Source organism: Perognathus longimembris, chromosome 5 (assembly GCF_023159225.1).
Source record: "Perognathus longimembris pacificus isolate PPM17 chromosome 5, ASM2315922v1, whole genome shotgun sequence".
Lineage (NCBI taxonomy): Eukaryota > Metazoa > Chordata > Mammalia > Rodentia > Heteromyidae > Perognathus > Perognathus longimembris.
The window spans coordinates 75,585,756-75,610,534 of record NC_063165.1 but is presented as its reverse complement, the minus strand read 5'-3'; the positions used below and the strand labels follow the sequence as shown (position 1 = coordinate 75,610,534).

The 24,779-nt window shown below is 39.1% G+C and overlaps 1 protein-coding gene across 10 annotated transcripts in view; it reads right to left on the bottom strand.

The window, feature by feature from the left end:
• Positions 1–6,414: 6,414 nt before the first annotated feature.
• The window catches only part of Mecom (MDS1 and EVI1 complex locus), a 568,324-nt gene continuing 549,959 nt past the window's right edge, over positions 6,415–24,779 (bottom strand). For 9 of the 10 annotated variants that reach the window (XM_048347157.1, XM_048347160.1, XM_048347158.1 and 6 more), the window contains 7 exons: positions 23,370–23,536; positions 22,170–22,247; positions 19,122–19,291; positions 16,844–16,988; positions 13,327–13,563; positions 12,102–12,285; positions 6,415–7,998 (listed from right to left, as the gene is read on the bottom strand). In XM_048347157.1, the coding sequence (XP_048203114.1) occupies positions 7,864–7,998; positions 12,102–12,285; positions 13,327–13,563; positions 16,844–16,988; positions 19,122–19,291; positions 22,170–22,247; positions 23,370–23,536 (1,116 nt within the window). In that variant the 3' untranslated portion in view covers positions 6,415–7,863. The remainder of the gene's footprint in view (positions 7,999–12,101; positions 12,286–13,326; positions 13,564–16,843; positions 16,989–19,121; positions 19,292–22,169; positions 22,248–23,369; positions 23,537–24,779) is intronic. The other variant, XM_048347162.1, reaches the window with a different exon arrangement.

Sequence of the window (24,779 nt, the reverse complement as noted above, 5' to 3'; positions counted from 1 at the left end):
GTCTTGAGTTCAAGTCCAGGACCAGAACACACACACAAAAGTAATGATTAATCTTAGTGATAACTCTCATGGAAACTCAAACAAGTTAAGATGAGAAATTCATAGGATAATAAGAGTTAATTAAAGATAAAAGCAATACATTAGTGAGCTACAAACGTATTCATAAATAGTATATATTCATTATTATAATTTAAGCATTGGGTTTTAATTATCTGCTTTGCAACTTGTTTAAGATCTAGTAATTATGTGTCTGTGTTGGAAAGGTAGAAGCTGTGTGGAAGGATTGTGCAGGAAAGCTTAATACTTTTTTTTTTTTTTGCCAATCCTGGGCTTTGGACTCAGGGCCTGAGCACTGTCCCTGGCTTCTTCCCGCTCAAGGCTAGCACTCTGCCACCTGAGCCACAGCGCCCCTTCTGGCCGTTTTCCATATATGTGGTGCTGGGGAATCGAACCGAGAGCTTCATGTGTAGGAGGCAAGCACTCTTGCCACTAGGCCATATTCCCAGCCCCAATACTTATTTTTTTGTAATACATATTTGATAGTAGTTCTTAAAACCTGAAGTCAGTGCAAGAATAGAAATGAGAACATTATTTATTAATGAGTACTTAAACATTTAAAAGGTTTGAAATCGTGTGCCTTATAAAAGCAGACAAGGAAGAATAATGTAGAAAAACAATGGGTAGTTTAAAAAGTTACAAGATGTACAATCGATGTTTAAAAATAGATAATGATTTAGTAACCCACAAGTGAAAGGCAAAAGCCTGTATCTGCATGTATGTTCCCTATTCCCACCATCATTGTATATTGTATGCAAGTTTTTATTGCTTTACATCTGTATGTGTGCGCATGCGCATGCACCAGTATTAGCACTCATGCTCTTGCTTATGTTTTTCCTCTGAAGGCTAGTGCTCTACCTCCACCTACAGCCACTTACAACTATTGGTACCCAGATTTGTCTGCTCAGACTGGCTCCTGACGTCCATCTTCAGAGCTTAATCTTCTGAGTAGCTAGGATTACAGGCAGGCACCACTAGCACTGAGCTGAAGCATGGATGGGAGGCTTCACATCTAAGCAAGCCTTTCACCTGTCTCTGTGCGCAGGGTGTGTGAAGGCACCATACCATTTCCAGCGCGCATCTCCGCATTCAGGATGATGTTGAGTCCAGAGCTAGCCTTTCTTGTGAAATGTCTGCTTACATCTCTTGCTGCTTTGCCTCGGAAGTTGCTTGCTTCCTCCTTATTTATTAGCAGGAGTTCCTTATATATTTTGAACACAACATATTCATGCAGTTAGGCTTTTGAAGAGAACTTTTTGATTTCCACTTAAGAAAAAGCTACAACGAATTCATGATGATATCTTAAGCATATATTGTTGCTTAGCTTTTGCTTTTAGATATAAAGTTCACGGTGGAATTGACTTTTATTTTTTCAGTATGGTATGAAGTAAGTATCAATTTTCTCTAAATTAGTTTGTGCATTTAATGAGCCCCAGTTGAAAGAAAGTAAGTTGACAGGCTCTTTTGCAAACTTTATAAAATTCTAAGATTCCATTTAAAAATGAACAAGCAACCAAGGCCAGGAAATTCTGGAAAAGTGAAGTCATTGAAGAGGATTGGCCCATTCATTGTACAAAAAGTGGGAGATCATTAGACTTATAGGTCTCTGAAAAATGAGCTATGTGCAAGCTATAGCATTGGTCAGAGCGGCTCTCACCCACCATAAAACCAACCGTAAGCAGGTATATGGACTAATGAACACAGTGAAAGCCACCAAATTTTACATTAAAACTTTCTATATGGAAAGAAGCCATTTCAAACCATTGCTTGAGGGAATTCATTATTGCTAAGTGACTGCAAAAACAAAATAGTATTTGTTCCTGGGGGGGGGGGTTGTTGTTGTTTTTTTCAGCAAAACCAACTTAAGATGGGACGTAATGGAACCTCAAACAATCAGAGATCCAGACTCCAATCTACATATAAGCAAACTTGAAAAGATTGATGAATCCAAGTACAAGACACTAGCTCTACAAAAAGGAAAACACACCAGTGTGTGTGCAAGAGAATAAGCTGGAAGTTACAAATCAGTATCCTAAGTAACAGTCTATTTGCTTAACTGAAAAGCTTCATAGAAAAGGAAAGCCAATAACCCAATAGAAAAACACGCTAACAACAGAACAAACTAAGCAGATATTTTTATACCAAAGAAGTGGGGGGAGGAAAGCCATGAGCAGTCTTTAAATATAGATGAAGGGATCCATGTAATCTCACTTCTACTGAAAGAAATATGTCATGTTATAGAATTTTAAGTCACCAGAGATAAATAGGAATTATTTGTTGCAGTAGCCTGCACCAACAATGGCCATGCAAACTGGTGACAGTTTCCTAGGCACCAAGCTAGCATTCATAGTGCTTGACACCATGGCTCTGTACCAAGCTAGTCATCAAGACTTTCCCAGTACTAAAATACTTCAGACACCCCCAACTGTCCATTGTCAGGGCACTAACTACTCAATTAAAATTATGGCATAATTAGATATTATGCAGTTAAAAAGAATAGAAGGAGAGAAGAAGAGGGAAATGGAAATATTATTTCCATTTTTATGTAATGATCTCTAAGAATTTTTTTCAACCCTGAGTTTATGGTAAGCTATCATGCATGGAAGAGATAAAAGGACTATGATGCAACTCTTCTAGAAAACATCCAAGAGCCTGCATGATAACATCCATTCACGCCAGTATTGTGTGAGAGCTATCTTTGCTTTACATTAGCACTGTTACTGTCAGTTTCTTTTGAGGGATGAGTTGTTATTTGTTTTTGTTTTGGTGTGCTACTAGTGTTTGAACTCAAGGTCTCGCCCTTGTTCCACTTGCTTGCTTGGCCCTCTACCATTTGAGCCACGCCTCCAGTCCAGCATTTTGCTGGTTCTTTGGAAATGGAGTCTCATAGTCTTTTCTGTAATCCTCCAGATGTCAGCCTCCTCCGCAGCTCAGATTACAGTTATGAGATAGTGGTCTCAATTTTTTCTTTCTTCTTTTTTTTTGGGTTAACAGACATCTGTAATATGAAAATGTTTACTTAGGGATTTTTATACGTGCACTCAATGGTGCTTTGTAAATGATCACACCCCACCATATTCCCCTTGATCCTTCCATCTGCCTTGTTTTTCAAGAAGCATTTGTTCATTATACTATATTCATAGGTAGATGATAGATGATAAAGAGATAGATATGTACATACATACATAGTAGATAGACAATGGATAAGTGATACAGAGATCAATAAGTAGACCGTTGATTGATAGGTAGAGATGGCAGATGGTAGAGAGACAGATGATAGACAGCTGATAGATGGTAGATGACAGATTAGAGAATATACATAGCATCATCCAATTCACTGTGCTCTCCTGCTGTGTCAAGTTTCCTTGCCATTTTCTCGGTGACATCAGATCCCACGGGCCAACTTCTCTATGTGTGATTTCCCTTCTGAACTCCCTCTCCCAGCCACTTATACTCACACAAACTCACTGATACACAGAAATGATCTTTGTAAAGCAGCCTTCGATTCTGAAGTGACCCAGCACCTTGCACACTCTATGGGTAATGGCCAGGAAAACAGGATGTATTTTTTCATGGCCAAAACATATGTGAAGATGGGGCAAAGCTAAGCAGCCTCCACGGTACCGAGCAGCGGGACAGCTCTTGCAATGCTCAACCCTGGCACTCCTCTCCAAAGTCCCTTTTTTTTTAATGCAAGCAAAATCTGAAGCACATGGATATACCATCGGCCATCTTCATGTCTGAATGCCAACTGTGCATGACCAAACTCCAGAGCAGCGGCAGGGCTTAGGTGATGTGAAGAAGAATGGCTCCCAGTCCCTCACAGTTGGAACTGACCCGGCGCCCAGGGTTAGCAGCATCCCCAGGGTTCTCGTTCAGTATAGGCGGCATGTTGGGGCAGTTCCCTAACCTTCTCAGCCCCAGCTTCCCAGATATTACAATAGGAATCATCGTGCCAGCTCGTTCACCCTCAGGATTGTTGAAGGGACTGAAAAGATAGAAAAGACCTTACCACCGTAGAAATGGTAAGGACTCAATGGATTTGTGTTGGGAAGCTCCACTACAGGGCACGCCATCTATATATTTTATTGGCTCTGTCTCCAAAACCTATCCCAAATGAGACTCCTCTTCTAGAACCGGCTCCTTGCTGTCATAAATTTGACCTTGTCACCACATTTTTTTTTTATGTTGCCATTTTTATTTTATTTTATTTTTACTTATTTATTTTTTATTTTTGGCCAGTCCTGGGCCTTGGACTCAGGGCCTGAGCACTGTCCCTGGCTTCTTTTTGCTCAAGGCTAGCACTCTGCCACTTGAGCCACAGCGCCACTTCTGGCCGTTTTCTGTATATGTGGTGCTGGGGAATCGAACCCAGGGCCTCATGTATACAAGGCAAGCACTGTTGCCACTAGGCCATATCCCCAGCCCCCTTGTCACCACATTTGTTGGTGTTTTGTGGACATCTTCATGCACCGTTCCCACATCTTGCCTCACTCTTCCCTCAGATCTCTCGTGGACTTTTTTGTTTTCCCAGAATTTAGGTCTCCATTGGAACACCACAAGCACACGTGGTCTGTTGCTAAATATCCATTGCTTTGTATCACAGAGCCTAGGTGCTCAGAAATGTCATTTCCCATTCTCCCTCCCCAGTGGCTTTTCAGCGAGGTGCAATAGAAGGCTCAGTGGGCAGTGAAAGGCTTTCCAGGCAGGCAACTCCATCAGTCCTAGCGAAAAGCCAGTGATGGCAGTCAGGGGGCCCAGAAGAAGTGACAGGAACAGCATCTAGGCATCAGCAACACTTCTAAATCTCATGAAGCCAGAACCTCACTCACTTCCTGGTTTCAGGTAGCAACAATACCACACATGGAGCCAGAATTTTTATCTAAATCTAGAATGACAAAGGAAGAAAGAAAAAAGAATGAAGGGCTGGAGGGAGGGAGGGAAGAAGGGAGGGAGGGAACGAAGAATAAAAGGAAGATAGGAAGGAAGGAAAAAAGAAAGAAAGGAGGGAGGGAGGGAGGGAAAGAATTAGTCTAGATATATTTCCATAAAGCAAACCTATTTCTCTTCTTTAGGACTTGTTAAACAAAATCTCAGCAGCCAAAATTAGAGCAGTCCTCCTCTAAAACAACCTATAAGAAACAAAAAGAAAAAGAATTCATAATTGCTCCTATACCAGAGAATTAAATCTCTGAAAAGAACACTTGCCATATTCTAACTAAGCATACTGCATATGTAAACAACCACAGTAATGTGCTTCAAAACTAACATACCCTTGCCCTTGCTAATGCTAAAATAATTGACTTTTCCAAAAACTGAAATTCGTGAGGAAACTACAGACCAAACTTCTAAATATTTTAGAAGAATTTGCATTACTACATTATACATATATATGTATATATATGTGTGTGTGTGTGTGTATATATATATATATATATATATATATATATATATATATATAAATTTGCCAGTCCTGGGGCTTAAACTCATTGCACTGTCCCTGGCTTCTTTTTGGCTCAAGGCTAGCACTTGGCTACTGGAGCCACAGAGCCACTTCTGGCCATTTTCTATATATGTGGTGCTGGGGAATCAAACCTAGGGCTTCATGTATGCGAGGCAAGCACTCTTGCCACTAGGCCACATTCCCAGCCCTACTACATAATATTTTATGTGTGTATGAATGTGTGTATGCACCCAAAAATAACCATGTATGTACATATATTTTTTAATTTTTGGACACAAGAAAGAAAATAAGCACAAAACCATGTTTATGCTTTGATTCTAACCATGAAGAATATTTTGTATCTTGTAAAAACTTAAAATGAAAATAGGAAAGTTGAAAGATGTTTTCTTTTCTTGTGAATTACTTAACAGTCTTTGTATTATGGGAAGCAAAAATAAGGAATGGAGGTTAGGCTCAGTGGTAGCATGTTCAAGGCCCTGGATTCTAATGCTAGCAGATACACAGACACACAGACACACACACACACACACACACACTTGCATGCATGTCAAACAAAAAGTCTGAAAGCTCCTTTCAACACTGTAAAATCCTGTAGAAAATCGTAGGTTGCTTTCTGACCTGATTAAAATGGCTGCTATAAATATTGAAGTCTGGACAGAGGTTTATATACATAGTCTCTCATTTTGTACCACATGGACAAAGTTCAAAATAAGGAGCAAGCCTCATTGTAGGCCAAGAACTATCATTGATGTCATCTTAAAACAATACAGATATGCTTAAATTCACATATCTGTGAGGTCATCATGGTTTCAAACTTCCATATCTTTAAATCATTTGGATCCCAAATGGAAACTAAAATTACATGAGAAGGGAAAATAACACACAAGAGGAGATTCATCATTTTTAAGTCTTTATTTTTTAGTTGCTCTTCCCATAGGAATGCACTGAAAGGCATAACAGTTTATATTGTACAAAGCATTTGAAGAAAGTACCTCAACTTGCCGATTATTTCAAAATGAGATTACAAACAAACAACAACAAGAAAAAGAAAAGAAAACAAATCTGGTTTCTCAATAAGGGTGAAAGAACTGAATACAGTCTGTTATTCTCTTTTTAACATAAGGTTAGGGACACTTCATTTTACAAATAGGGTTGCCATGAACATAACATCGCACAAGCTTGCAGACAATCAGCATAAAATATGGGGTACAGTTTTTTTAATCAGAAGAATCATGCTTTCATGAAAGAAAATTATAGTCATTTATACAATTGAATCGATTTCAGTATTACAAAAACTAAGTCGCATCTATTCATAATTTCATTAAGAAGGAAAACAAAAACAACAACAACAACCAAAAAAAAAAAAAAAAAGGAATGTTAAGAAAAGCCAAACACCATTTTGGCACTCCCTACACAGGCCAAGTTACCTGCGTCCTTGCACTCACGGACATTGTAAAATAGTGGCTGATTGGAACAGTGCTATTTTAATCAACAAACAAGAGTTTGCCAACAAATAAATACATGATACACACAACACAAAGAAAGAAATTTAGAACATTAAAAAAAAAAACAGTGACATGATTGTCTAAAATTAAGATGTATGACAAGGATTTGGCAAACGTTTTATTAGTGGTATGGTGATGAGCACAATTCATCCATTAATCTCTTGGAGCCTGAACAACCATAGGGTCCACCTTCCTTTCTCCCTCATCTTAAACACTGTACTTAAGAAGGCAAAAGTCAAGGAGGTTGGGGGCGGTGGGGCGGGGATGAGTACTCTGGTATCAGTTTCTATAACAACTGACTGTGCATTTCATCCAACTACCTCCATTTTCAAAGGGTTAAGTTACATAAAAATTTAACAAAGGAAAAAAAAAAAACCATTAAAACTTCAATTGAAAGCAACTGTTCCCAATCAGGTCAGGTGACCTTATACAAAGAAGGATTCCTTGTCTAGCATGGGGTCATCTCAAGAGCCCCTCTCAGCCCCCCACACCCTAGCACGGGGCGAACTTCCGCCCAGCCAGTGGTTTGTTTTCATTGAATCCTTTTAGTCAAATTGATCCTGCAGAAGTTAGCAGCTGCCTTTGCTGTGCAAAACGAAATATCGAGAATAAATAGTTTTCCTTCCTTCCTTCCTTACTTTCTTTCCTTCCTTCCTTCCTTCCTTCCTTCTTTCTTTTCTTTTCTTTTTCTTTCATCATTCAGTTTAAGGTCATCAGACTTTTAATGAGTGACCCTGGGGTTTCTAAGGCATTCTGCTCGGCAGTCTGGTTAGGAGCCTGTGTGATCGGGCCATGCTACCGCTGGACTTGGTCCCACTCTGCTTGGCCTTGGCAGCGTCATACGTGGCTAATGGACTGGATGGCACTGGCTTCCGTCCCGGCCCGTGCCAGGCTGTGCCACACGCTGGAGGAACTGTGGGATGTGGAATGCAGAGAATCCTTGTCAGACAACGACAGCATCATAGCATACGCCTGCAGGGAAGGAAGAGGTCTGTGAGCACCATTGGAAAAACCATTTTCCTTTGAAAAGTACTGTTGGAGAATGTCACAATGAGACAGGACTCTGAATAGAAGCATACGGCCTGGCTGAGTTTACTGAAGTAGTATATGTGGTTTGATGCATGTGTGTGTGTGTGTGTGTGTGTGTATTTTGTACTGTTGTTCGAGTAACATGGGATTGCTGCTGGCCTTCAGGGTCTAGGGGTTTCAAATGTGACACATGCTACAAAATGAAACAAAAAAATAATAATAATCTGACTGTAGCATCAATAGCAGTTCCATTGGGAAACATGAGTCACCCTCCTGTTTGACCAGAAGAAAAAGTAGGTATTTTACATAGGTTCAGCTCACCAGCAACACCACTGCACACTTGTAAGTGAACCTGCACACATTCAAAGAGACCTGTCCCCACAGACAGGGCAGACCTGACTCCTGACCTTGTCTCTGAGTATTAAGGTAAAATCACCTCTCCGAAGTCACCAAGTTAAGCGGAACTGAAGCTAATTTCTGCTCATCTTTTATTGCTTTCTCCATGCTTGAGACACTCACTGCTGACACCCAAAAACCTTGAGAACTGAGTTGCAGCAAATTAGTTACACCAGAACCAAACAACGTCCTATGCAAAGTGTGGTCTGATTCCCCATCCCTTTAGCAGTGGAAGGTGTTCTTTCTCGCTTATTATCATGTCAAGTTCTAAATAACTGTTCAGAGAATCCTCTTTCTTCAGCCAAGTAAAATATTCAAATGAAATGTTTGGTCCTGACTTGTGAGTGAACTTTTCACTGCTGACTTGCTGTCGTGAGTCCCATCCACTGCTAAACTTGCTTGTCAAAATGCTGTTGAAGTGGAATCATTACATTCCTGCCAAAGACATTCCACTGTCTGTAAACAAAGGCAAAAGCCTCTGTAGTTGGGCAGAATTTCATCACAGGCTGAGGCATGTGGCCGGGTTTGTGGTTTCTGCCGTCATCCTGGCATTTGGGGAGACGGTTCGCCCTCACAGGCTCCTTTGGGTCTTCTGGGTCATTGCTCTGCATGTACACATTTGACTTTTATGGATGCAATTTGTCTTCTGGACCTGAATAGGATCACCTATCTACTTCACAAATACGGCTTTCGCATGTGCTCTCCGCTCAGTCCCAGAGAAGCCGCGGAAGTGCAGCACTATGAGCTCCCTGAGCCTTCGTAGTGTCGAACATGGGATTAAGTGAGACTCACACTGGAATGATCCATTCTGCTTAGGCAGCCACTTGTACAGATCAAACGCAAAAGGCATTAGAAAATGATTTTAGATGGGGCTGGGGATATAGCCTAGCGGCAAGAGTGCCTGCCTCGGTATACCCGAGGCCCTAGGTTCGATTCCCCAGCACCACATATACAGAAAACGGCCAGAAGCGGCGCTGTGGCTCAAGTGGCAGAGTGCTAGCCTTGAGCGGGAAGAAGCCAGGGACAGTGCTCAGGCCCTGAGTCCAAGGCCCAGGACTGGCCAAAAAAAAAAAAAAAAAGAAAATGATTTTAGCAAAACTCTTCCTAATATTTGTAAAAATGAACAGAGGTATAAAGAAAATTCTTAAGCCGTGAGTGAGTCTTGGCTTCTCACCTTCTTTTTCTTTTTCGTTTTCTTTTCTAACCCAAAACACCTAACTCAGAGCAACTCCACAGAGTACCTATTATGAAATTAATTTTTGTGGAACAGGGAGAATGAAGCCTCTGTTGTACTCGTCAATGATTTTGGATCCACTTGCTATAAAACTCAGAGAGTAACTACATAAATGTTGTGAGTAACATATCTGAACCTCCATAGTCTAGAAAATAGCAAGTATAGAATATTTGCTGACACTCTTGAGAGTTTAGGTCCGGAGTTCAAGGCCCAGAACAGAATAAAAAGACCACTTGCCTAATCAAAGGGCAGATTGTGAGGCTGGGGGCTCACCCCTGTAATCCTAGCTATTCAAGAGGCTGAGTTCTGAGGATTGCGGTTCAAAAACCAGCCCACGTAAAAGAGTTCATGACAATCTTATATCCAATTAAGTACCAAAAGAGCCAGAAGTAGAGCTGTGGTTCAAGTGGGAGAATGCTAATGTTGAGCAAAGAAAGTTCAGGGACAGAGTTCAAGCCCCAAGACCAGCACAAAAACAAAAACTGCAAAACAAAACAAAAAAAGCAGAATGTGCATAAAGATCAGAGCCCAGTACATACTGACAATAAACCACTGAATGAATGAATCCAGTCACACAATAAAGCCAGTTTGCATAAAACCTCCCTTTTGCAAATAAATACTATGACATAATCAAGTAACAAGGAAAACAGGAGCTAGGACTGTAAAATACATCTATTTTTCCTGATGCTTACTGTAAGCCCAGCTTGGCAGGGACATCATGTCAAAAAATGGTCCTGAACTATGTTTCACACCTAATCTCTCTAGGTTTTAAGGCCTTTCGCTTTCTATCAGATCTGATGGTGTCTGCAGCATTTAGTATTGTGTGCTACAGTAACAGTATTTTTAATGGAATAACTAAAACAATTTTAAAAGTGAAAACACTAATCTCTGAACAGATAAGAAGGTGAAATGGAAAGTCAAGGTGTTGTGTTTTTTTTAAGCAGCCACTTTTTATGGATGCCTATAAGTTAAAAGGCGATATCTACTTGCTTTGTTGGCTTTGTTTAAAACTGAAAAGTTCACCTTTATCCCCATGAGTCTTGGAGATGAAAGAGATAGCTCTCTCAAACAACTGCTTTTCCAGCAATGAGAAAATGGTTGCCCACAGCCTGTAAGAAATGTTCTCAAGTAACCTGCGCTACGCAGCACGCTTCCAAGGCTGCTGCCTTTTCTGTAATTCACAATTAACATTCACAATTAAGAAGCATGCATAATACCTTGCAACCTCTATTAAGTTTAAAGTTATTTAAAGAAGTGTATTACTTCCTGGACATAATATTTCTCCCACCTTAGCTGCGACAATATTTGCTATGAAGATCAACCCAGAACAACCGACAAGTATGAAATAATTTCAAGTCAATATGGTTGCATGGATATGCCAGACCATTTCAAAATATCCTAAATGGATCAAAAAATCTGATCAGTGTTTAAGAAAAGATAATAAGAAGTTTCTGCTCTTTTTAAGTGACCTAAATGTGGTTGGATGGAGATGCCAAAAAAGAAAGTACTGACTTCATTTGTTTTGAGGCTTTTTGGATTGGAATTTATGAATCCTAAAATAGACTCACGTTTAATTGAACTATTTTGGGTGGAATGCTGCAGACCTCAATGAATTTGGGTATCAACCATTCATTCCATAAAGTAAGCTTTATTTTCAGATCTGCCACTCAGTGCAGATCTTACAAACTCATTTCATTCTGTTCTTTACTCCTACATTCTATAGTAGGATGAATTACTAATGGACAACACATAAAACTTCACTATAGTAGCCAGGGGCTGGGTGGCTCACACCTGTAATCCTAGCTACTCAGGAGGCTAAGATGGAAGATCATGGTTCAAAGCCAGCCTGTGTAGGAAAGTCTGTGGGGTTCTTATCTCCAATTAACCACCAGAAAACCAGAAGTGGTGCTGTAGCTCAAGGTGGCAGAGTGCTACCCTTAAGTGAAATTGTTCATGAAAACAGTACCTCAGGCCCAGCTGCACAACCAACAGCAAAAAGGAAGAAATAGAATTCACTTTTCAGAAATCTTAACACATACTTGGTTAGACCAAAAAAAGCCACATGAAATGCAATTTAAAAATTCTGGGGTAACATATAAATATTTGAAAAGAAACCTTGCGGATGAGACAGAGGAAATGTAAGGGAAATGTAAGGTGAAGGAGAGATTAGTAGAGGATGGGACGTGTCATAGAAGTGGCACTGTGTGCCAAATGCAGCTGAATCTATTGCTATATTGGTAAACTCTTTGCAAAGTAATGACAAGAACACTGTGGGCAAGGCATCTAAACTTGCTTGGATTCTAGAATATTCTAGAGTGTTCTAGAATATTCTGGAATATCTTCTTTTGTTTATCCAAGCAATGTACACTTTCATGCACAATGTCACCATGATGCTATACTGCAGCAAAATATGTACCTGTGATTTAGACTTTCTGTGTAACGGCTGTTTAAGTTCCTCTGGTACATGGGAAGTACTAAAAGAAGACAGCTCGGCTTCAGTATATTGATTATCTTCCATTTTCCTCATTTTGAGGCTATCTGTGAAGTGCCTTATATGATCTAGAGCAGAAAGTCCAGATTTATATTCTTCCTCTTTATACCTAAAATGAACCAATGGAAAAGCACAGATTTTTTTTCTTTTCTGGTTTGTAACCTAATCAAATCACTTTCATATGAATCTAAACAGCTGTCAAACTTCACATTATCTGTGCTGTGTCAAAGCAGCACATACCATTTGTTAGATTTAAAAAATATTTACAAATACCACATACTAAACTATGTTGCTCTTCATTTTTTTTGGCCAGTCCTGGGGCTTGGACTCAGGGCTTGGGCACTGTCCCTGGCTTCTTTTTGCTCAAGGCTAGCACTCTGCCACTTGAGCCACAGCGCCGCTTCTGACCATTTTCTAATATGTGGTGCTGGGGAATAGAACCCAGGGCCTCATGAATATGAGGCAGGCACTCTAGCCACTAGGCCATATCCCCAGCCCGCTCTTCATATTTTTAATACCTAAAGTCAAGCATGAATTTGAGATAAAGTCTATGACATCTTAAGTCAGAAAGGTGTGGAGACAAATTCATACACTTCACATTCCCATTTACAATAATCCTAATTGTAGAAATAATCAGCCCACATTCTTCTCAGAAAAAAAATATAATAGACCCATCAATTTAACCAGTTTGGTTACTTTTTTCCCATTTAAAATGCTCAACTCTATCAGTTGCATAGATGACTAATGAAGTGAAATTTTTTTCTTTACACTACTGGGCTGATGGTCATGCCAGATTATTGAGGGAATCAGATCCTGTGCCAATGTCTACTTTGCTTTGGGTCTCATAAGGAAGAGTCTAAAATGAAGGGGCTGCATTCCTGTGCACTTTTCACTTATCTTTCCTGCCTGAGGGTAGATCAGAGGAGTCCCACAAATATGGAAGTATTTATGTTTGCCAATGGTGCGGCTGCCCTCCTTAGTTTCCTGGAGGAAAACCTGATTGCCCCTGGGCGCTGATTCCAATTTAAAGATGATGGTACACTCCTCACGGTCTGAAACACTGTCTGGTGGAATCGCCAAGTGGGAGAAATGAACGAACCACAAGCACATCTTCCCTGGCGGAACGCACAAAGTCACCCAGGGCCCTCACCTGGCTGGGGACGTCTTGCAGCTCATCTCCAGCGCACCGGCTTCCTCGTAGTCATCCTCAGGGATTCCGTCATGTAGGTCGCCCATCACCGCTTCCTTGCCAGCTTTCCCAGGGATCTCGTTGTCTTCATCCTCCTCATCTAATAGCACCTCATCATCCACTTCTTCATCATCCAGTATATCTGAATTCTGACTCGTCACCAATGCTTTCTCATCCTTAAAGTGACTGCCATTCATTCTTTCAAAGCCATGATGAGAGAAAGTTTCAGTTAGTAATTGAATTGGTGGTGGCTGTTTGGTTTGTTTTTTTTTAATATGCACATTTTAGTACTCTTAACCTCTCCTAAACAGTAGCTTCAATTTTCAACCCTTACAAAGGCAATTCTTTTTTATTATTTATGCTTTATGGCAACCTTGGGGAAATAAGATGATTTTACAAGCGAGCAGAGAGAGACAAAATAATTGGATGTTTATTCAAATTATAAGTGGATCCTCTGGCAGAAACAGAAAAACAATCTGTTTGATTCTTATCATGCCTGATAAATGATTTTGTACTACGTAATATACAGAGCGAACAATTTTTTCCTGCAGAATATACCTAATTATCATTTAAGTATCCCCCATTTGAAAGAATTGATTTCTACAAAATTCATAGACCCGAGTAACACTGACAACTTCACACACACACACACACACACACACACACACACACACACCAATTGCTATTCATTGTTTTTAGTTTTAGGTGATATCTGTACTGTACTGAACTCTATGCAGGCTTGAAAGTGACTGTGAGCTCCCTTATTTGCATATTGTTTGCCATTCTGGCAGAAGTGAGGCTTAAACTTGAGGATCTACAACTGCAGCAATACCATTACTCCAGTCCCTTTTGCTTTTGAGTTATTTTTTCAGATAGAACCTTATCTGTATACCTAGGCTGGCCTAGGTCCCTAATGGTCCTGTCCATGGCTTCCACATCACTGGGAGTACAGCATCTATTAATTACCATGCTTGATTTATTTCTTATTCTTGTCAACTTCTCTCTTGAGCTGACTTCAAACCATAACCTACTGCGTGGTGGGATTAAAGGAACAGACCACCATACAAAAGCTATGTGTACTGTTTTTTTTTTTTTAAAAAGGATACTTGACACTTTTTTTCTGATCACAGATTGTTACTCTATGTACCTGTCATATCCAATGTTGTTGCATTTATGAGTTAATTTTATGAGAAAAAGTTTGCTTTTTTCCTAGAAAATACCAATGCAGAAAATGTACTTATTGTAATTGTACAAATATATATATTGTAGTTTACTTAGCGAACTACAAGTTATACCTAATAACATAAAAGAAGAATGTCATTTCCAATTTTTATTTGTTTGGAAAGATCATAATATACAATTCAAAAGTAATTATAAAAGATTACTTATAGTAGAATCACAATTTAATACACTAAGGAACATTTGTAATACTAAGAGAAGCCATGATGAAGAACAAAATAAGCACAAATTGATTTAAATTTTGCTTAAAGATTTAAAAATTGAAAATAAGTTAGTAATTATAAATGCTTTGAACCAGAGAATATCTTCTGGTAGTCTCTTACTTTCAAAGATACAACACTAAATGTGAAGCACTGGTGGCTAGACCTATAATTCTTACTATTTAGGAGTCTGAGGCCTGGAGGATCAGAGTTCAAAGCTGGGCTGGGAATATGGCCTAATGGCAAGAGTGTCTGCCTCGTATACATGAGGCCCTGGGTTCGATTCCCCAGCACCACATATACAGAAAACGGCCAGAAGTGGCGCTGTGGCTTAAGTGGCAGAGTGCTAGCTTTGAGCAAAAAGAAGCCAGGGACAGTGCTCAGGCCCTGAGTCCAAGCCCCAGGACTGGCAAAAAAAAAAAAAAAAAAAAAAAACAGAGTTCAAAGCTATCCTGGGCAGAAAAGTCTGACAGACTCCATCTCCAATTAACCAACAAAAAGCCAGGCTGACTCAAGTGGTAGAGTACCAGCCATAAGCAAGCAAAATGAAAGAGGAGACTCTGAGTTCAAGTCCTGGTATGAAAGAGAGAGGCAGAGAGAGAGAGAGAGAGAGAGAGAGAGAGAGAGAGAGAGAGAGAGAGAGAGAGAGAGAGAAAAGGGAAGGGAAGAAGGGAAGGGAAGAAGGGAAAGGAAGAAGGGAAGGGAAGGGAAGGGAAGGGAGGGGAAGGGAGGGGAAGGGAGGGGAGGGGAGGGGAGGGGAGGGATGGGGAGGGGAGGGGAGGGGAGGGGAGGGGAGGGGAGGGAAGGGAAAAGAATGACCGAAGAAGAGTATGTTGTCACATTCATAATCTTCCCACTTACCTTGTTCTTTATATATTTATTCAGAAACCTTGTTGTAACTATTATGTGTAAATTCTGTATGTAATTAATTTTTAGCTTATGGGAGATTGAGCAACAGTAACTTAACCCATCATTTTCCACATAAAAATAAGTATAACTTCAGTATTTTGACTTCAGGGCATAAATATAACACATAAAAAACAATCTTGGAAATTAGATATATGTGTGTGTATATATTTACATATATATATATGCATAAAAATAATCTGTGACCAGAAAAAAGTCAGATCATTACTGGTCAGCATCACATATAAACAATCTCTTAACCCCATTTATGAAAGAATGATGAAAACATTTTTCACAGACATAAATTATTAGTTTTTAGATATACTGCCAACTGTCTAGCTTGAATAGATCAAATTGTTATTTTTTAAGAAATGAAAGAATAAGTAAAAGAACAAAAGAGTTCATGGATATAAACCAAAGGGTAAAGCCAATATAATTAAGAAATCCTATTTATTAATTACACTTCCAAATATGGCAATTTGTCAGGGGTAAATTATTCACAAAAGTAGCCTAGTAGGCGTTGAGAGGAAAAGTCAGATGACTCAACTTTCTCAGTCCTATGTATAGACATGCTGAAACCAGATGTTGGAAACTCCAGACTCTAGAATCTCCAATGAAGCCAGAAAAGCTAGAAAATCAGAACAAGCACCTCAGAGCACAAATGCTATCTTTTGTTAATAATTTCTCATTTGCATTGTGTAAATATTATTATATCAAAATGCACTGTGGATATAATGAATATCTTGCTCTTACTACATCATACCACTAATTGCTATCATCTTTGACATCTCTATTTCTTCACTGAAAAAATTATCCACATTCCCCCCAAGATGATGGTGAGAATTAAATTGACTAATGTGTGTGAAGTATTATGCAATACAGTCTGTTCTGATACACCAATGTGACATTTAACATGCAATAAATATATACAAGACATTGGTGTTAGGAGTAACAGTATTATAGATGAGAGAGAGACCTACATTATATGTGTATGTATAAATACATGTGTATATGTATATATTCATATATATGTATATGTATGTACACACACACACACACACACACACACTCACATCAAAGTGCATACTCCTTTAAGAAATCCAAGGGTTTTGTAAAGTCAAAGGCAGTGGTACCTGTCCTCTGCATTCCTGGGGGATTGACTGCTGTGGTTGCTATTCCCGATGAAATTTCGGATTTCTGTGAAGTAGGCATCTTCTTTGTCATCCAGAATCGCCCCTGTACTTTCCAGTTCCGAGTGAGGCGATGATGTTGCCGTACCTACATGGTACAGAAAGCCTTTTGTGACAAAGGTGATTGCTTATTGGGAAACTTGTTTGCAAGCTCATTCGTCATAAATTTGATCAGTGCTCTTGTTGTTAAGAAAGCAAATTCCTTTGTATATTAATAGCAGTAACTTTAGGAGTCAATACCTCCCAATTCACCATGATACACATGCTCATGAAGTTCCCTGGGGAAAAGTCTGACCCATTATGATCATGAATTACAGTTTCCTAAGAATGTCACATCTGTCACTAGCTTTCCCTTAACCCCACTGTGAGCTGGGAACATTTTTCTTTATATAATGAGGACAGAGGGGGAGACAAATGATAGAATCCTCGTACAGACTCTTCTGAAAGACACTGGTCTCGTTCCTGATTTCAGTCAGTGCACATCCCTTGCCTCTGTGTGTTGCAAAATAAAAATGGAGAACACAACACTGAGAGTTCTGCATCCTGACCTAATGGCTCAGCCATGGGCAGACGCAGGGTACGCCGGCCCAGAGGCTGGCCCAGCAGTGAGGCTGGAAGGGCCCTGTCTGCTACACGATGGCCTGCAGTTCTCTCAGCTCTCCACGGGATTGCTTTATGCTTTCTATGCATTAGCATGATTTCACAAACTTGAGATGTGCTTCAGCTCGACACCAACATTACCATCCCGTTCTTTATCTTACTCACCAGGGATCACTATTTCAATAGTTCATCACAACTGTCTATATGAAAAAGACAAGAGGCTTTGTAGGGTGGAAGTAGCCATGTAATTGAGAGAAGCTGTAATCTGATTAATGGGTAAGCAACTTCTCCAAGTTAACTTTTATTTTCAATACTGGGGAAGGACCCTAGGGTGAGTTCTATTCTCAACCCCTGATAACTTAAAACTGTAATCTTCTCTTTCCCTGAAACAACGTGGATTAGAAAACTGGACTAGTTGCCAGCTTTGTATAATGGATTTGATTTTGGGGCCTACAATAGAATTTTTTAAATCAGTCATTAGGCTTTAGAAATAAACAGTATACCGTTCTAAATTGTCACAGTTTGAAATAATAAAAATATTCTTTTTTTTTTGGCCAGTCGTGGGCCTTGGACTCAGGGCCTGAGCACTGTCCCTGGCTTCTTCCCGCTCAAGGCTAGCACTCTGCCACTTGAGCCACAGCGCCGCTTCTGGCCGTTTTCTGTATATGTGGTGCTAGGGAATCGAACCTAGGGCCTCGTGTATCCGAGGCAGGCACTCTTAATAAAAATATTCTTGATAGCATAGGAAAAATTAGTAAAAAAAATTTCTTAAGAAAGATTCTAGTCTGTATAACACTATTTTTTTTTTCTGATCTTAATATCTCATTTCCTAAAGTCATTTCTTACCCCTTTGTCATCTTGTAACTCATCTCCTGGACTCTTACTAATCAATAGGGACTTCCCAGGTTGGCATGCTATCTATATGCCAGCACTGAAAGCAATGGATATTGGCTACCTAAGTAAATCGTAGAAGCCACAATGTATAATCCCTTCTGTTAAATAAGTGCTGTTAGGTTAGAGTGAAGAAAAACTTACTTTGCTGGTTATTTTCAATTTTATCTTTATGGCAGCACTTATGACAAAAACAGAACAGCACCATATTTTACTATGGAGTACTTTGATCACGTTGGCAATTTTTAATACCTAGTCTTAAAAGAAAAGGAAAAGTTAACCTGCAGAGACTTATTGAGCTGTAGGCCTTCTGCCAAAGCAGCTGTAGTTTCCAGATTAATATTCAGAGTGTAGTATTCTGGGGCTACGACTCTGAACATTCATGCCAAACTTAGGGGTACATTCTGTGCCAAGAGGTAGACAGATTGTTCTGTGCAATTTAGGAAATCTTGATCCACGTGTCTCCCGTGAGTTTGGTTCATGGTACTCTTTGCCTGAGATGGCCCATTGAGATGAACTCAGCAGGATGAAAATACAATGTAAATAAGGCCACAGTTTACATTAATCAGTGATCGCATGATTCTAAAATCTCAAGGGAAACTTGCTCTGAACTTTCACAGTAATATCTGATCTGGGTGTCAAAATGGAATGAAGGAAGAAAGGTCATGATTAGATTTCAAAACACAGAAAATTAAGCCATCTTTTCCTCCTGGCACAATCGAGTACTCACCAGACATGTTCCCATTCTCGTGTTTCTTTAGGTGTCTGTCTAAATTTGTTTGTTGACCAAAACACCTATCACATAAGTGACACTTAAACGGCTTCTCCTTGTTATGGATGTTTCTGACATGGCGCTGGAGGTTAGAAGATATGCTAAATGATCGGTCACAGTATTTGCATCTGAAAAATAAACACAGAGAAAAACATGTGCAAGCAATTCAGAAGATATTTCTCTGGACTAGTAAACAAGATACCAAAAATTACCACCCATAAAATAGTTTAGAAAATGGCCCAGGCAGTCTGAGGTGGTGACACATGCCTGTAGTCCCAGCACTGAGGAAGACAAACCAGAAGGGTGAAGAGTTCAAGAGCAGCCTGAACTACATTATGAGGTCTAGGCTAGCCTCTCCTATACCTTGCCTCAAAAAATAAAATAAAATAAAACACAGGCACAGGAAAGAATACTGCTTATGTTTACACAGTCAAGATTTAAACTCCAACAGACCCTGATTGCTTTGATGGTTTTCATAGCTCCATGGAAAACACCATCATAATAAATTGATGTCTTGACTGTGCCAAACTTTATTAGGATAATCTTACTCAGTATTTTAAAGAAACCTCACAAAACGAAGAACATGAAGAAATAGTAGCATTATTTTGTCTTTTGCTTAGTAACAAACAATAGAATAGTTTCTTTAAGAAAACAAATTCACTCATTCTTCAAATTGCACAGACAACTTTTAAATTCAGAATTGGTCTCTGAATAGTATCTCTGTCAATTTACCTTCTCTGCTACAATCCTAAAGAAATTCTATTATGGTAGCCCAAAGAGCAATAACATTCCAAATTTTTAAGATCAAGACAATGTGAATAGTGTGGTCTGATATCAAAAGTTTTAATTTTTATAATCTGTGGTGATTGACTGTAAGACTTTCATTAATCTTTAATCAGTTACAAAAGCAAGTAATAATGCCAATAATAAGTAGTAGTAATAATAATAATAATGTTCCTCGTTTGAATGCTAAAGTCTTTATTAACTTCCTCTCTTCTTAATTCCCTTAATTTCCCACTTCAATCTGTTTATCTTTTCATGAGAATATGTTAATTGTATAAGATAATGGAGTTTTAGCAGTTCTGAACCAATTCAGTGTTCTAGGAAAATCACCTGACTAGGAAATTGTTGACTATTTCTGGTTTCTATATAATAGAAAAAAAAACCTCACAAATTATTTTCAAGTTTTCCTTTACTTGCAAAATGAAAGGGAGTACTGTCAGACTTCTCCTCACATACCGGCTTCCCAGTTTGGGAAGAAGAAAGAAAAGTGTCGTAAATTATGGAACTGTTCTTTCCTGATATTTGAAGGTAGAGTCTACCCTGTTTAAAGTGATGTTGTATGTGCATCTTACTTGAAAGAAAAAAAAAAAGATTTTTCTCTAAATGACTTTTAAGTGAATACTTCTGACTTAGTGGCCAGAAAATTCTCAAGGCATTCTTCCATGTGTGAAGAGCTCTTGTGCCACTTCTGAATGCAGACTCAAGTTCAAGTGCTCTACATCAGAAATCACCCCACTCCACTTGAAGTACTTGGGCTCCTGGAGCTCTGCTCACGTCTGGTCAGCTCAATGGGAAAAACAAGTCTGTTGAATTAGTAACCAACTTAGGGACTTCTACCACAGAAAAACATTCTGGTATCCTGAGCTTCTGTGGATTTTCTGGCTTACAATTTTAAAAAAGTGATATTCTCCTTGGTGGCAACTGTACTATTCTGGCCTCTCCATGTGTATCAACAAGGATTTCTCTGCAATAACCACAGGTCTACGGCCCTTGCAGTGAGAAGCATAGTACATTAACAATGTGCTACACCTCTCAGGAAACACTGACCCAGAAAACTCGTACTCTCACTCAACACTAGAAAACCTTTCACTCATAAGATTTCCTACATAAACACAAAGGACAACAATCTCATCTTCGACATGTTTCTAACTTTCTGTTTGTGTGCATAGGAACTCACAAGTCAAGTCTTCTGACATCTAAATAAAAGTGGCCATTAAGAGGGGGAGGGGGCAGGACTCACGTGGTTGAGTTTCTGTCTAACCAGTGAGAGGTTCTGAGTTCAAACCCAAGTACTTCCTCTCTACCCCCAGAGTTGTTTTTAATTGGCCAATAAAGTTGTTCAAATCAATGATTAATGGTTACTTTCTATTTTACTTATTATATAGGTTATAGTTTAAAACCAAAAGAGGTCATGTTGCTTACCTTCATGCTATTATAAATAATAATATTAAAATCAGTTGTGTCATGTGGCTAATTTTGACATTTAATAGAAGAGTTAGTTTAGAAAACTGTGGGTAGAAATAGTCCTTTCCTATAATACACTCCATTTTACCTGTTCTCTCTGATTTCATACTTCCTTCCCTTGTGAAGTACTGACCTTGAACTCACAGCCTGAGTACTGGCCCTGAGCTGCACACTAGCACTCTATCATTTAAGCCACAGTTCTGCTTGGAGCTTTTTACTGATTAATTGGAGGTCAGAGTCTCAGGTACTCTTCTGTCTGGGTTAGCTTTGTACTGCGCTCCTCAGATCTCCTTCCTGAGTAGCGAGGACTGTGAGCGACTAGTGCCCAGTTTTAAGGTGTTGGTTTGTTTGTTTGTTTTTAATGTAGTCTTAGAACCTGAGGACACAGACTTGAGGAAGTTAAGGAAACAAAGTAAATATGGATTAGTAACTCCTGATCAAGACTCAAGGTCTGGAAAGAAGAAATCCATTTAGTTATGATTAATGTCAACTACAACAGCACTGATCATTAAGAAGCATTAGAACTGCACACAAATGATTTTAAGTTTCTAACCTCTCTTCAATGCTTATCTGCGAGTTCTTAAGAATTCTCATTTGAAGGCATCAAAACTCTTCTCACCATTAGTCTGTTCTTCCTGAACTGAAAACTGAGTAGACATCCATTCACACATGCTCACATTCACAAAAATAACCTCCTTTTTAACATCATGAGCATGTCGACTTTAATTTTCAAGAGATGTAGAAAAATCATTGTCAAACCTGTAAGGTTGCTCTCCCGTGTGGGTTCTCAAGTGCCGTGTTAGGTTTGCAGACCTTGGAAAAATCTTGCCACAGTATCTGTCATAAGAAGATGTTTATAAGAGAAAGTCAGCACAGTTGACTTTATTTCCCTCCAGCCGCATAACAGCCAGATGCTAATTCCTGACTTAATTAATTTTGCATGGAACTCACATGCCTCTGGTATTTAAAATTTGCAACAAAACTATTCTATGGATATAAATAACTCTACAAATCAAGGCCGCATTATGAGATCGGGCTGGATTTGTTCATGCATAAGTAAGCAGTTGATGAAAATCGACTCGTTTTGATGGCCCCCATACGCCTCTTTTATTAAATCCATATCTACATTCACAAAACTGAACCAGACAAAAGGATTAAAAAAAATACATGACAAGAGTTTGTGATTCTAGGGTGATGTAAACATATTTCAAGTGTTTCTATTCATTTTAGATATTAGACACAGTGACAGCTCCCTATGTATTGAGTGGTATCAGATCAGACAAGACCCTGAGATTCATCCATCAAGGTACATTCCCATAAAAGCTTTTCTGGTAAGAAAGTGACACGTTTTCCAAAGAGCAGATAAATTGATATGCCTGTGCCAGGTAGCACAAATTCCTTCAGACAATTGAGGAATCATAAGGACAATTTATTGCAAAAAGAAAACACATAACAGAAACCAGAAGTATGGGGCATGCTTTGTTCTTTTCCTAATGATTAATAAGAAATTTATTAACTAGTGTGCCTCACTTATGAATCTTATCCATCCTTCGTGAATGGCCATGTTTTTCAAAGGCACGTGCATCAGTAATAGGATGATCAATTAATAAGTGTATGCTGGAGGACAGTAGTATTTTACCTTTGCCTGGAAATAATTATGACAGAAAATTAATAAATACTAAACTGAGACAAGGAAGGTAATGTTTGGATAATGTCCAGTCTCATTTATCACAACCAAATGGTCTGTGTTAAAATTCTCATTTAATCACAATTCTTATCAAGCCAGTATTTTTGCATCTCTGTCGGAAAATAAAAGTACTCTGGAGTGTCTGAAATTGATCACGATCCCTATTAATCATTCCATCAAGAATAATCCCCCCCCCCCACACACACACCAAGGTCTCCCGACATCCTAGGGGAGATTTGGGGAAAGTGCGTTATCATTAGTTTCGCCTTTACCTGCAGGTGTAGCGCTCCTTCCCCTTTCGCAGGAGGTTCTCGGGCAAGGTATTGGGAGGTGCTCGGAAGCTGAACATAGAGGGCACGGACTGCAGCAGCTCGCTGGCCTCCGGCTTCAGCGCACTGAAGCTCTCCAGCTTTTCTGCCATGTTTTCAATTGCTGACATCTGAAAAGCAGAGCGCAAAGGACCATGAAGTCAGACACCTTTTCTTCCATGGTTATCTCTGGCAAACCAAGGTTATTATTAACATGTAACCAACTAGAGAAGAGATTGTAAGGTTTCAGTATGAAACAATGAGGAAATTGATTTGGGGAAATAAATCCTGGGTGATCTTTTTTCCACAAGACCACCTTAAAGGCCACTGTATAATAACATGGGACACAGTCAGACAGCGAGACAGATAATAAAGCCATATCCATTCTTTTATTAAGTGACAGCATTCTGTTATAGCTATCAATAAGAAACTAGAAATGTTAGGAAAAGGTGTGACCTGCCTTGCCTTAGGAAATAAAAGCTATAAGAACCCTACTGTTCCATGAGAATGAGCAAAAATGAATTGAAAGTGCTCCAAAGTGATATCTTAAGCTAACTGTGTAGAATCCAGAAAAAAAAATTAAATGTGGAAAAGGTGTACTGCCTAAGGCTAGGATACCTTAATATCTGGATAAAGTAAGTTTTAAGGGGGATCATACATAAAGAATTTTGATGAAATGTTACTTTCTTCTAGACAAAAAAAAAGTGAGCTGAGAGACAGCTTGTTATATATTAAAATAATTTAGAGCTGGGGATGTCTCAAGTGACAAAGTCCCAGGGCCTAGCAAGCTTAAGACCATGATTTCCAACCCCAGCCCCACAAAATAGAAAGAAATTAAAATAATTTCATATGACATAATTTGATATGCACACTTTGAGACAAGAGGAAATTTTCACATAATTGTACTCCTTGAGAAATATTCTTGAAAAAAAACTGTCTTACTTAATTCTATCTGAGGAGCTAATATATTTTGCTTATAATCGTTGTTTTTTTCCACCTATACACAAAGTTAGAATTAAAGGTAACATTTACTTTTAAGCTTAGTTTGATACTAAAGTCCACAGTTAAAGGGGTTCACCTTTTCCTTCAGCACTGCCTCAAAAAATATTCCATTTCCCCAGCACGCAGCTTTTGTTTAGAAGCTGTTTACTACCAAAGTCTTGAGGAGACAAAGCAAACTCTCAATTCATCTTGTTAAATCAATTTACTCATCCTGTATTTGGGTCTGAGACCACTATACCTATTAAAAAGGTTTTATATGCATTTCATAGATTTCTCAAAGAAGTAGGGTGGTTTAAAAAAAAAAAGAGGTTATTCTTTTCCTGATCAGACAGCAAAAAAGGAAATAGAGACCAAATTTACAAACTTCAGTTC